General features: G+C 34.1%; 1 protein-coding gene across 4 annotated transcripts in view; it reads right to left on the reverse strand.

Moving 5' to 3' along the window:
• Window positions 1–4,539: 4,539 nt before the first annotated feature.
• The window catches only part of LOC145330604 (hrp65 protein-like), a 118,245-nt gene continuing 110,210 nt past the window's right edge, over window positions 4,540–12,574 (reverse strand). Inside the window, exons 3-10 of one of the 4 annotated variants that reach the window (XM_080175243.1) lie at window positions 10,518–11,326; window positions 7,944–8,027; window positions 7,627–7,697; window positions 7,147–7,240; window positions 6,729–6,790; window positions 6,308–6,374; window positions 5,456–5,591; window positions 4,540–5,077 (exon numbers count right to left, since the gene is read on the reverse strand). In XM_080175243.1, coding sequence (XP_080031369.1) covers window positions 4,896–5,077; window positions 5,456–5,591; window positions 6,308–6,374; window positions 6,729–6,790; window positions 7,147–7,240; window positions 7,627–7,697; window positions 7,944–8,027; window positions 10,518–11,326 — 1,505 coding nt within the window. In that variant the 3' untranslated portion in view covers window positions 4,540–4,895. Of the gene's footprint in view, window positions 5,078–5,455; window positions 5,595–6,307; window positions 6,375–6,728; window positions 6,791–7,146; window positions 7,241–7,626; window positions 7,698–7,943; window positions 8,028–10,517; window positions 11,327–12,574 lie in introns of all 4 variants that reach the window. The other 3 variants (XM_080175242.1, XM_080175245.1, XM_080175244.1) reach the window with 3 other exon arrangements.

Raw genomic sequence — 12,574 nt, forward strand, 5'->3', positions numbered from 1 at the left:
AACAATACTACTAATAAAAGAATATTAATATTTTCTTTATTGTGCATTTACTGAAATCTATAAAATTATGGCAAGTTTGTCCATCTACAACTACATTTATTATTTCTAGATCTACTAACTTTATCGCAGAAAACTCGAAAGATTCCAGCTTATACCAACAACTAAATAAATTCGCATTTATTGGTCGGGCCGTTTATCCAGTTGGAGGAAAGGGGATGGGAGGATATTGTTATTTCAGCCCGCTACAGAGTTTAGTTTATTATAGAACATAAAATTCTGGTTTAAGATCCAAGTAATTTGTCTTACGGACGGACATTTCGAATCATAGAGTAGCTTCACTACTAAAAACACAGCACAAGCATGTTTATTAGGAGTGAGGTTCGAATATAAAATGTTTAGCCCCGAGGTGCCGAAGGCACGGGCTAAAAAACTGGTTTTACTCTTATGGTTGTACATTTTTATATTCGTAGAAAGCTTGATATAATACGATGCTAGACATAGTTTTTTCGTATAGATGAAAACCGGTTCCAATCCACCGGATTCGAATGAATACGAGAAACTATTTTAATATTTCTTACCTATTACTAGAAGAGCAACTACTCTGTAATGTTCTTCTGTCAGCTAGTAGGAAATATTTTTTCTAAGCTTCGATGTAAAATAAATTGCTGTTTTTTATTTGAAGATAACAAAATATAGTTTGCGTTTATCTCAGATTCATAACCACCAATTGACACAGTAATAAGAAGCGAAATAAAGGGGGGGGGGGCGTAATGACATTTATTCGTAATCCGTGAGCAAAATGGTCTAAAAATTTAGCTAGACCCTTCAAACTTGGTATATAAGCCTAGTCCTATAGGTATTACATCTAAATGGCAAAAAAATCCCAAATTTTTTATTTTAAGGTTAGGTTAGGTAAGAAAAACCCTGCGGAAATGGGGTTTTTAGACTTTTTTTTGGTCTATTTTGATGTGGAAACTTACCTTAAATTGTTTTTTCTTAGGGTTTTAACTTAAATACACTGTATCTATTCATATGGACATTATTTAAGATGATTCAGCAAGTCGGGGACCGACCCCAGGGGGCTAGGTGGGTGGCCCGCAGGGGTTAAGTGCCTTTATTCCAATACATATGTTGTGATACATCTAATTATAGGTTTTTTAGGTCAAGTAACTCAAATTTAGAGTTAAAATAAGCATTAGACTAATCTGAAGCTAGCCCAGCGGGCTAGGTTGGTGGTCCGCAGGGGTTAAGTGCATTTTTTCCAATATATATCTTGTCATATATCATAATATAGGTTTTTTAGGTTAAGAAACTTAAATTCTCAGCAAAAATTAGCATTAGACTAACCTGAAGCTAACCCCCCCGGGCTAGGTTGGTTTTCTGCAGGGCTTAAGAGAATTTACCTAACCTAACCTAGAAACTTACTTATATTTTTACATGATTTTTTTGTCCGTCCGTCCGTCAGTCCGTAACGCTATGGGGGAAATGGGATTTACTCAGCTCCTATAAAAGATAGAATGCTGAAATTTTTTGTCAACATTCCCATTATTAAGGAGCACAATTGACTATAAAACATCATTTGCGGTCGGACCGATTTTTACCAGGTTTTAGGCTATTTTTATATTTTTCACATTTTTCTCCATATCTTCAGTGTTTATGGTCCGATTTTCAAAATTTTTTCAGTTATAGATATCAAAATTAAATTTCCTGTCGTTTAAAGAAACAATCATGAAGGCCAGACTGCCTTTTTAGCAGGTTTTAGGCTATTTTTTATATTTTTCACATTTTTCTACATATCTTCAGTGTATGGTCCAATTTTCAAAATTTTTTCAGTTATAGATATCAAAATTAAATTTCCCATCTTTTAAAGAAGACAACCATGACGGCCAGACTGCCTTTTCAGCAGGTTTTAGGCTGGTTTTATATATTTTTAACATTTTTCTCCATAACTTCAGTGTTTATAGTCCGATTTTCAAAAATTTTTCAGTTGTAGATATCAAAATTAAATTTCCCGTCTTTAAAGGAAATAACCATTACGGTCAGACTGCCTTTTTGGCAGGTTTTAGGCTATTTATAAATATATTTAACACTTTTTTCCATATCTTCAGTGTATATGGTCCGATTTTCCTAATTTTTAAAGTTTTTAAGGATTTAAAAATTAAATTTTTTGTCGTTTTAAGAAAACAACCATGGCGGCCAGACTGCCTTTTATCAGGTTTTTGGCTATTTTTAAATGTTTTACATATTTCCCAAGATCTTTGTTTATTTTGATCCAATTTTCAAACTTTTATGGGATATCAGTATCAAAATAATTTTTCCCATTGCATTGTTAATATAATTTACTTTGACCATCGTCATCATACAAAATAAAACAAGGTTTCATATTTATTTTATCCAATAAATCTATTCTTGATTTTAGTAAAAACCTTTTAAATCTACCTGTACGTATTCCCATCTACCATTTTTTGTGCTTCGCTACTTATGGATGTTGTCATCCTTGTTTTTAATAAGCTTTGCCTATTAATGAGGACTTTATTTAAGATAATCCAGCAAGTCGGGAACCGACCCCAGCGGGCTAGGTTGGTGGCCCGCAGGGGTTAAGTGCATTTTTTCCACTATATTTTGTTATATATCAAAATATATGTTTTTTAGGTCAAGAAACTCAAATTCTGAGCGAAAATTAGCATTAGACTAACCTTAAGTTAACCCACTCCCCCTCCCCCCAGGCTAGGTTGGTTTTCTGCAGGGCTTAAGAGCATTTACCTAACCTAACCTAGAAACTTACTTAAATTTTTTATGTTTTTTTTAATAAACGTTGTCTATTAATGATGATTTTATTTAAGATAATCCAGCAAGTCAGGGAAATAACCCCAGCGGGCTAGGTTGGTTTTCTGCAGGGCTTAAGAGCATTTACCTAACCTAACCTAGAAACTTACTTATATTTTTACATGTTTTTCTTGAATAAACTTTGTATATTCATGAGGACTTTATTTAGGATATTCCAGCATGTTGGGAACCGACCCCAACGGGCTAGGTTGGTGGCCCGCAGGGGTTAAGTGCATTTTATTCCAATATATATCTTGTTATATATCAAAATATATGTTTTGTAGGTCAAAAAACTTAAATTCTGAGCAAAAATTAGCATCAGACTAACCTAAAGCTAACCCCCCCTGGCTAGGTTGGTTTTCTGCTGGGCTTAAAAGGGCTCTCCACAGAAAAATCAACTTTGGATTTTTGAAAATCTAACCTGAAATTATTATTCTCTGTTCAATTTTAAGCATTTTTTGTTTTTGTGGCATCGCGATCGAAGCCCTTTGAAATTTTTTACCTCCTTTAAGTGAATCCTCCCGCCATTCAATTTGTGCTGCTTTAGTGATTTTTAGCTTCTATGTTGCCGCATTCATCGCCCTTCTCCGCCGCTATTCATTGCTGTATGTCGCGGTTCAATACATGCTCCCCTCTCCCTTGTTCAGAAATTAAATGGAGGCTGGGGGTGTTGTGTATAGCGACGTACGCAATGTATAGCCGAGTAGCGACGGAGAAGGGCGATGAATGCGGCAAAAGATAGTTATATTTGGCGGAGGCGAACACAAAATGGAGGCGGCAGGATTGTCCAGTCAGGAAGAGGATAAATCGTAGAGCGATCGGTTGCAATGGAGCAAATGTTCTTTAGCGGCAAACATATATTGAATGGAAGTAAAGTGTAGTATATATTGTTATAGCGGCAGTACAAATAGGTGGCGGACAAAATTTTCAAAGGGCTTCGATGGCAATGCCACAAAAACAAAAAATGCCTAAAATTGAACAGAGAATAATAGTTTCAGGTTCGATTTTCAAAAATCCAAAGTTGATTTTTCTGTGGAGAGTCCTTTTAAGAGCATTTACCTAACCTAACCTAAAAACTTACTTATATTTTTACAGGTTTTTTTCTTGAATAATATACCAAGTTTGAAGGGTCTAGCTAAATATTTACAACCATTTTGCTCACGGATTACGAATAAATGTCATTACGCCCCCCCCCCCCCCTTAAATAATATTTAGGGGGCAAAATGGAGAGGTTCTCGATTTTACGATGTGTTGCCCCCCAACGACAGCTGAAAAACACGTATAGGTTTTGTGACTTTTCCCCCCGAATTAATTTCTTTGTTGGTAGAGGCTGCAATTAGCTTTATCATATATCTTGATATGATTTTGTTGAGCTTAGCTACTTATGGAAGATGTCATACTTTTTTCCAGTAATCGTTCTAAACGCAGTATTTTCTTTAAAAAATAACTTCTAGGGCAAGTTGCTTCGCCCCTAGCCTGGGATGACTGAATAGTGTACGAAAATTACATAAAGCCACTTAGTCTATTGTAAAGCTTTCCCGAAAAGAAAAACAACATGAGCCCAGCAACTTTAGGTATCCTGAATTTCAGACAACTCGAGGTTCTTTGAAAATAATACACGCGTCTAGCACACAAAGTTATAAAAGTAGGTGAACATAAAGACTTTACTAATACAGAAAATTTTGTTTATTATCTTTAGATGTAAATACTGTATTATATGTTTTTTTTTATGTATTTATTATTTTACACTATACATTAATACAAGTACAAAAATGAAACATTAATAACAAAATTTTTAAATATGTCATGATAATAAGACACAAAATATTAGTAATTTTCAAATAACAGTTATGAAAAATGCTTTTATGAATGTATTTTATTTGGGAATTTTTTCAATGATTTAGTTGTAATTTGAAAAAAAAACGACTATGCTAATAATATTTTTTTTTATCATTTTTGCTTGATTCTGAGGTACAAGAAAAGAAATTTAACCATTATATTTTCAAACGGCTGTTTACAATAACATATGTAGATATATATAAGTGAAAAAAATAATCTATTTTTGAGGCTTAAAAACGTCTGCCCCTCTTAGCTCCGGGTCCCTCATCGTCAAACCTTCTTGGTCCGCCACGGCCCATCATGGGACCGCCGCGGGGCATCATACCACCACGGGGACCGCCTCTTGGGCCACCCATACCGCCCATTGGGCCGCCCATTGGTGGCTTGAAATCTCCCATTTCTTCGCTCATACCTAAATTAATAGCTCTTTTAGGTCCTTGTTAGGTAATTCAAATAAATAGTTATGGATCTTGATAAGACAAAACAATGGACGATAAATGTATTCCCATAATCATGATGAACATAAACACCCTCTCCGTATATGGTTTTAAAAGTCCCCAGAGATTTCATGCTAATGGATTAGAGAATATTCTTAAAACTTTTTTGCAGTCCAATCCAATGGAGGGGGGCTCCAAGTTAGTATTAGAGAGAATCTTAACACACTTCAAGTAAATAAAACTTAAGATTTATGAGTTTGTATTAGTATTATAAATTATTAGACTGTATCATTATGTCCAGTCAAGCCACATAACCCAGTTGTGGAGAAACTTAGCTACTGAAGACAGCTTACCTCTGGGGGCGCCCATACCGCCACGTCCTCCTCTAGGCATTCCCATGGGGCCGCCACGTCCGCCGCGAGGAGGCATACCACCACGTCCCATGGGTCCGGGGCCCATTGGACCGCCCATTGGTCCACCCATTTCTTGCTGCTAAAACAGTAAAAGTATTGAATACCAATAGAGGAAAATTATACTATGTTACATATAATTCTTCCCAATATTTTAATGACCAAACTAAAAAAGAAACTAAGGATCATGGAAAGAAAACGAAGTAGCGGGTTTCGTCATTTTATAGCAGTAGCTTTTCTCGTCTAGCCCCATGCGAGAGACTCTTATCCTTCGGGGCAATCATTAACATTTACCTAACCTTACCTAAAATAACCTACAAAAACTAATGTCAATACAACGAAACCCGCTACTTAGTTTTCTTTCCATGTTCCGAATTTAATCTCCTTTGAGTTCTACTTTTCCATGTACTTTAGATTTACCATATAACGAGTGAATAACTTTTTCAGGGGTGTATATTCTGCACAAGATTTTTTTTCCCCCTGCTACAAATTTTTTTATTTTTCTTCCCCCCCTAGTTTTTTCTCACCAAGTAGGTGGAAAATGGAAAAATATTTAAAGAACTCCATATTTTATTTACTTTATCCCTCCTACCACACATTTTTAAAAGTTTTTTTCACCAAAGAGGGGGGGAAATGGAAAAAATGTTTTCAGTTTTATTAATTTTTACATTTTTTTTCCCTCCAACCACTTATTTTTTATTCCCCCCCCCCCCTGAGCAGGGGATCCCATGTAGAATATACACCCCTGAACTTTTTAAAGTGCCCAAACTTTGTTATCAGCCGTAAAAATAATACCTGAACAAACATGTTGTTTTCCTCTTGTCTGCGTTTTAAGTTTTCTTCCTGGGCTTGCATTCTCTCTCTATATAAAAAAAACATTGATAGGACAATTCAAGAATGACAACATTTTTAAATATCACAGTACAGTAAATATTTGATTTCAAAAAAATTCTATATTGGACCAACGGATCAAGAAATTTAAAAATTAGTATAAAAAATCTTTTTAAAAAATTATCCGTTCATTTCACGAATCTGCATATTGCTACCGAGTAAATCCATGCAGTTTCGGATGAGGACAAAAAAATATTTTTCACAGGATAAAAATGGTGACAGAAATAATATGAAAATGTTATAAACTCAAATATGGGAGTATTTTTTTCCTTGTGGAGTGGGGGATAATTCATGCCTCCAACCCTCGTAAGATTAAAAAACCTACCTGATCATGGTTTCTTCCTGTTGTTGACGGCTGGCCTCTGTCTCAAAGGCTCTGGACATCTCCTGAAAAAAACTTCTGTACAACAATCCTTTTATATGAAGTTAAATGCGTGTTTACAGTAAAATCTCATGAACGGTTCGACAGATCATTTCGCAATAGGAATGAATAGTTTTGGATCTGGCCACGTTGAAAGCTACTATTAATGGGGGTTGGGGTGTGGGAATAAGCCAACTAAATTAATTTGAACAAATGCCCGTTTTAATATTTGGTATGCTTCGCTACTTAAAAATGTTAACTTATGACTTAATTTCAAAATTTGCTAAAAAAAAAACCAACGAAATAAAGGCTTATAAAGAAGAGCTTTAAGGGTCCTAGGGTTGTTGTTCTAAAGACGAGAAAGTATAAAACCACAACTTACCACTTCCTTCTGTTCCCACATGGATCTATTCTGGTCTCTGCCCTGTTCTCTGGCGGCAAGCTGACGACGCAGGGTCTCTGTCTCGTGTTCATACCTACAAACATGAGGTTTAATTTGGCTCATTGATTAAATGTTAGATATATGTATAGGGGATTATACAGACTTGGTGTATATTATTTTACAACATTACTTCCACCCCCCCCCCCCCCTTCATCTATTAATCCCCTTCCACCCACTTCATAAAAATCAGAATATTTTCTTATTTGAATTCTTCAGGAAAGAAATGTGTGAAATGAGTCAAATAATTCTTTTTTGTATAAAATCTAGAATGCATTTTTTTCTGTTTTATTTTTGTAGCAGGTAAACATTAACTTAATTCCTAAACTTCTAAGAGTTTTATATTCTATCTAAAATCTGAGTGTCATTATTCGCAAAATAAATTGAACTATTGGTTAGGATGCAATTGGATGCAAATCTTACCTAGCATATTCCATCTGTGCAATAAGTTTATCTTCTTCTAGTTTCATTTCTCTGTCAAGAGCTTCCAGTTTCTATGAAATAAAAAAGATCAGTTTTAGAACCAACTAAAATAATCTTGATCGTATTAAACTTTAATATTTTACGCGGTTGTCTGCTATAAAATTAACTATTGAGCGGCATTCTATGCTAGTAGTAACCTAATTCATCAAAATTAGTAAAGTTGCTCTAGTTTCAGTATCATAAGTCAAAGACAACCCAAGATTAGTTTTAGAGCCATTATATCATTCCTACATTCCTGCAAGATTTAAGGCCAATACCTGTTTCTTCATTTCATACAGTTGCTTCCACTTTTCTCCATATTCAGCTTCGAAACTACCGTTCTCAGCAAATCTAGGGCCCACCTGATTTAAAATAAACAAAATTAGGACACAGTAATGAACATTTTGTCTAAGTGTTTATTAATCCAATTCTTTTAATTTTCCCCCTCAACATAATCAATTTTCTCTTTAATTATTAATTCTAATGAATTGTTTAATAAGCACTTGAAGGGCCTTAATTTTTCAATATTAAAATTAAATCTATATTATTCTTTTAAATTTAGTTTAAGATAATGGCAGATGTTGTAATTAATACAATTAGAATTCGTTCATTTTTATTAAATTGAAAACTTTAAATTTGTATTGTAAGTCCTTATGAAAAGATTTTAATGAATTGATCAGTGGTTAAATATATAAACTTATTTTGGAAAAATACTTCATTATTAGGAATAGTTATTGATGTTCGATAAAATCATTTTTTTAAATCTATGAAATATTCATACTTTACTTCACCGTTATCGGGTCTCCATATTATCTCGTATCTTAGGTATTTAATTGTTTCTATTTTAATCTATCTATCCAATATAATCTAACGTAATATGATCGGGGGGGCTTCTCCCCGATCCCATGAAACCCAGATTCTGAGCAACCCCTCGTAATTCTAATTGAATTGAAACATGGAAAGACAATGTATTCAAAAAGGGAAGATTTTAAGAAAAAAAAAATAAGAAAAAATTAGGGTTTCAAGTCGTTAAAATTACGGAATATCTATCTACCTACCTACCCTTTAACTTAATTTCTATACTATCCATTTAACGAGACATATCAAACACTTATTTTCTCTTAGTTACAATAAGAGGCACTAGTATAATAAGAACAAGTAAAGATAAATAAGATAACGCTTGCGCAGTCAAGAACATAATAATCATTAGGTTAGCTCTATGTAATAAACAGTGCGTTCTACATCAATTATCATCAAGTAGTTTTTATAAACATAATATCAATTTAAAATTTATACTTGTAAAGATTTTAGAAATAATTCCACATCGCGCATTAAGTGTTATAAAAAAATCCTTCTCAAACATTAATACATATTAGGAAGTATTAAATATAATTAAAGTTCACAAAAAAAAGGGTGCAACTATTGGTTACGATTGTCCTGTTATAAAATACTAACGGCTGCGCCCATAGCATATATGGTTTTCGTATTCAAAGCAAAAGGGTTGGACAATCAATAGCTGAAAACCATCCAGGACTTCATTCTAAAGAAAAAAAAATAGCCAAAAACAAACCAAAGACCCATGTAAAGCTCCCCTATTATGGAAAACTCAATCGGTGTAGTAGTTGAGATCTTAAGCTAGACAAAAAACTTCCAACTTGTCTAAAATAGGATATATTTTTAATGAAATAGATTTTTGATTCTCAAATCTCCTAGTGGTAATTCTAATTTCTTCTGAACTCATGTTCTAAGGTCTGATGCGTATTTTTGTTATCTCTTCATAGTTAAGAATGTTCTTTTTTATTATATATATTTCATGTATATCACTAAGAATAATAGTTCATTGTTCTTTTTTATATGTTCAATATTCACTTCAGATGTTCATTTTAGATTTCTGTTAAGTTATTTCGAATAATATTTTCAAATATATATTAATTTGTTCATAAATGTTAATGTATCCATAGAAAGCATAGCGATAACGAATTTTTTTTTTTGTATAAATAGGCGTAATTTTACTAGGTATAACATTTTAATCTAAGAGGTATAATTTTCATTAAGTTTTAGGATATTAATAATCTATAGGAAAAAAACGGCTGTAATCTGAGACGTCCAGGGGTGTGTACCACAAATAAAAAGCTTGGACGTCCCTGGCTGTAGTCTAGTTAAAGAAGCAGCGTTGCTAATAATAATCATAATTGTCATATGGTCAAAATGTACAGTTTAATACTTTACTGTAAGAATTATCTTCAAATATTAAGTTTCATTTTTTAACATAATAGAACAAAACCATAGAATTTTTACCACTCTTTATAAACCTTTGATGTTTATATATTTTATTAGTTGTTCTTCGTCATATCATGATATCACATAAATTTGAGTTTAAATCTATTTCTAATGTTTATATTTTTTTGTAGAACTTCGCACATAAAACAAATTAAGAGCATTTATCATAAAATATTTCAGCATTGAAACATCGCTTGCGCCAGTTAGAAAATATATATATATTATTATAATTTTTTTTGTTATAGAAAATGCTATTTTTATAATTGAAATCTTTAACAAGTTTTAGTAAATTTTAATCAATGGGTGCTAAAATAGATTAAATCCATTAAAGCTATAAAAAAATTCAAACTTTAACGATTTTCTTATGGAAAATTAAAGCAAAATTTATAATATAGTAATAAAAAATAAGATACAAATTGTTTAGTAGCATCGCTACTCAAAGTTAACAACATATGTTAGAGAAATATAGGTAAAATTGTAAAAGTCTTACCTGCCCTGCTTGGAATAATCTATCTTTTTATAGAGTACATATCAGAGGAATATAAAAAGTAAAAAAAAATATGTATACAAACCTCGCGCTCTTTCTGGTATTCAGCATTTCTTTTCGGCATGGCCTTCTCCTGGAGGCCGTCGTCGTCCTCAGTATCATCCACTTGCTCAACAATAATCGGCCTCAGACTGCTGGTCAAAAAGTACTGTCCTTCGGTGCACCGCTTGTAGGCTTCATTTGCGGCTGGTTTCTTTTCAAACTCAACCAAACCCTCGCCCTTGCTGCGTCCACGCTCGTCAACAAAGACCAACGCACGCTCAATCTCACCGAACACGCTGAATGCACGGTGCAACAGCTCGTTGGACACCCACTGCCCGATGTTCTTGATCCTGAGGGCGCCCTGGTGGGGCGCGAAGCGCACGCGCAAATTGCGGCCGTTGTGCAGCTTACCGTCGAGCTCGCGCTTTGCCTTCTCGGCGTTTTCGCGATAATCCATGCGAAGGAAGGCAAAGTGCTTATCATTGTTGACAAAAGCCTCCTTGCTCTCGCCGAAGGGCTTCAGCATTTCACTCAACGCCGACTCGTCAACGTTCGGGGGCAGGTTACCGATGTAGAGCCTAGACCTGCCGGAGAACTGCTTCTCTGAAGTATCAACAGGGGGCAGATCAAGTGAGGGGCCAGCAACCTCTTGAAGACGTCTTGTGATGGGATCCACACGAGGGAAGTTGCCATGGAAATCTCCGCGTCCACCACCTCCACGTCCGCCCTGGGGACCGCCTCTTCCGCCGCCACCGCCAGATCTATCGTTGTGAGGACCACGGGGACCGCCACGAGCTCCACCTGGGCTACCACGTCCACCTGAAGACCAACGTGTTTGTGACGAAGATCTATCTAAATATTTTTTATCCGTAGAAAACAAGTTAATAGAACTTAACCTGGTACTTACTTCATCATCCACAGTCTTCCATAGAATAAGAGGTCCTCAGATTGCCGAGAGCAAATAAGTAAAAACATACCTGTTTATTAGTCCATAGAATATTTTGAGCTACTCATAGGTAATATTTTCTTAGTACCATAATTTAAATTTATGTACACCTTCAACTTTAATTTCTTTCGTCTTATATTGAAGATCTGTATATCGATTATCAAATTTCAGTTTCACGTCTTTTCATTAAAAGATTTTTTTAATACAAGAACAGTAACTATGTGGGAAAAGCTAATCTTTTTGGAACACAACCAATGAAAGAAAAGATTTTTTTTATTAACATTCGAAATGTTTCTTAAAACTAACCAACCAACTAACAATTAAAAATCATAATATAGTAGAAATCTTTAAAAACCCAAATACAACAACTACACTTCAAAAAATTCCTAACTCTAGAACCTTTACGTTAACGAAAACACTACCAAGGATATAGAATAAACAAACATAAATATGTAGAAATAATTCTACTATACGTAATCTTCTAAAAAACTAGAATTGATGCATGGGGGCCTAAATGCTTAGCTTTTTTTAAAAGATTAAAAACTTTGTAAATACGCAAACAGAAAGTAATCTTAATCTCAATCTAGAGTTTTTTCTTTTAGTTTTAAGTTTTAAATATTCTAACGTGTTAATCTTATAAATAAAATTTCAAATAAATTCTGAACTTAATTGATTGGTATAAACACCTTTCGATATTACTTACAGTTACTTACCTTATTGGTAGAATGCTGATATGTAGGTTTTAAATGTAGATTTCTATTTGTTTTCCAGTAAAAAAATTCCCTTCATTTTCCCAACTGTAATATCATATGAGTCAACCCCCTCCCCTTAATTTTACATAAAATTAAAATTGTCCCTAATACCATAGTTGTATGCAGTTTATAGGTATTATTCTTTACCAAAGTCCTTTAAGATATTTCGAGAAAAGTTTACTGCGTAATATGGAATCCATATCATAAGACAAATAGGATAGGGTCACCCTTCCTCCCCCCCAATAAAATTTGGCAAAATCTTAAATTAATGTACACCAAATGTTGCCTAACAAATATACACCTTTTGTAGAACAAACTAAGTCTGGACGTAAATAACAGTCCCCCCCCCCCCCCCACTGAGGCTACAATGTCCTCACTAACAAAGTAAATTCACAGACTATA

This window comes from Acartia tonsa, chromosome 10 (genome assembly GCF_053477335.1).
Source record: "Acartia tonsa isolate MP-2025a chromosome 10, ASM5347733v1, whole genome shotgun sequence".
NCBI lineage: Eukaryota > Metazoa > Arthropoda > Copepoda > Calanoida > Acartiidae > Acartia > Acartia tonsa.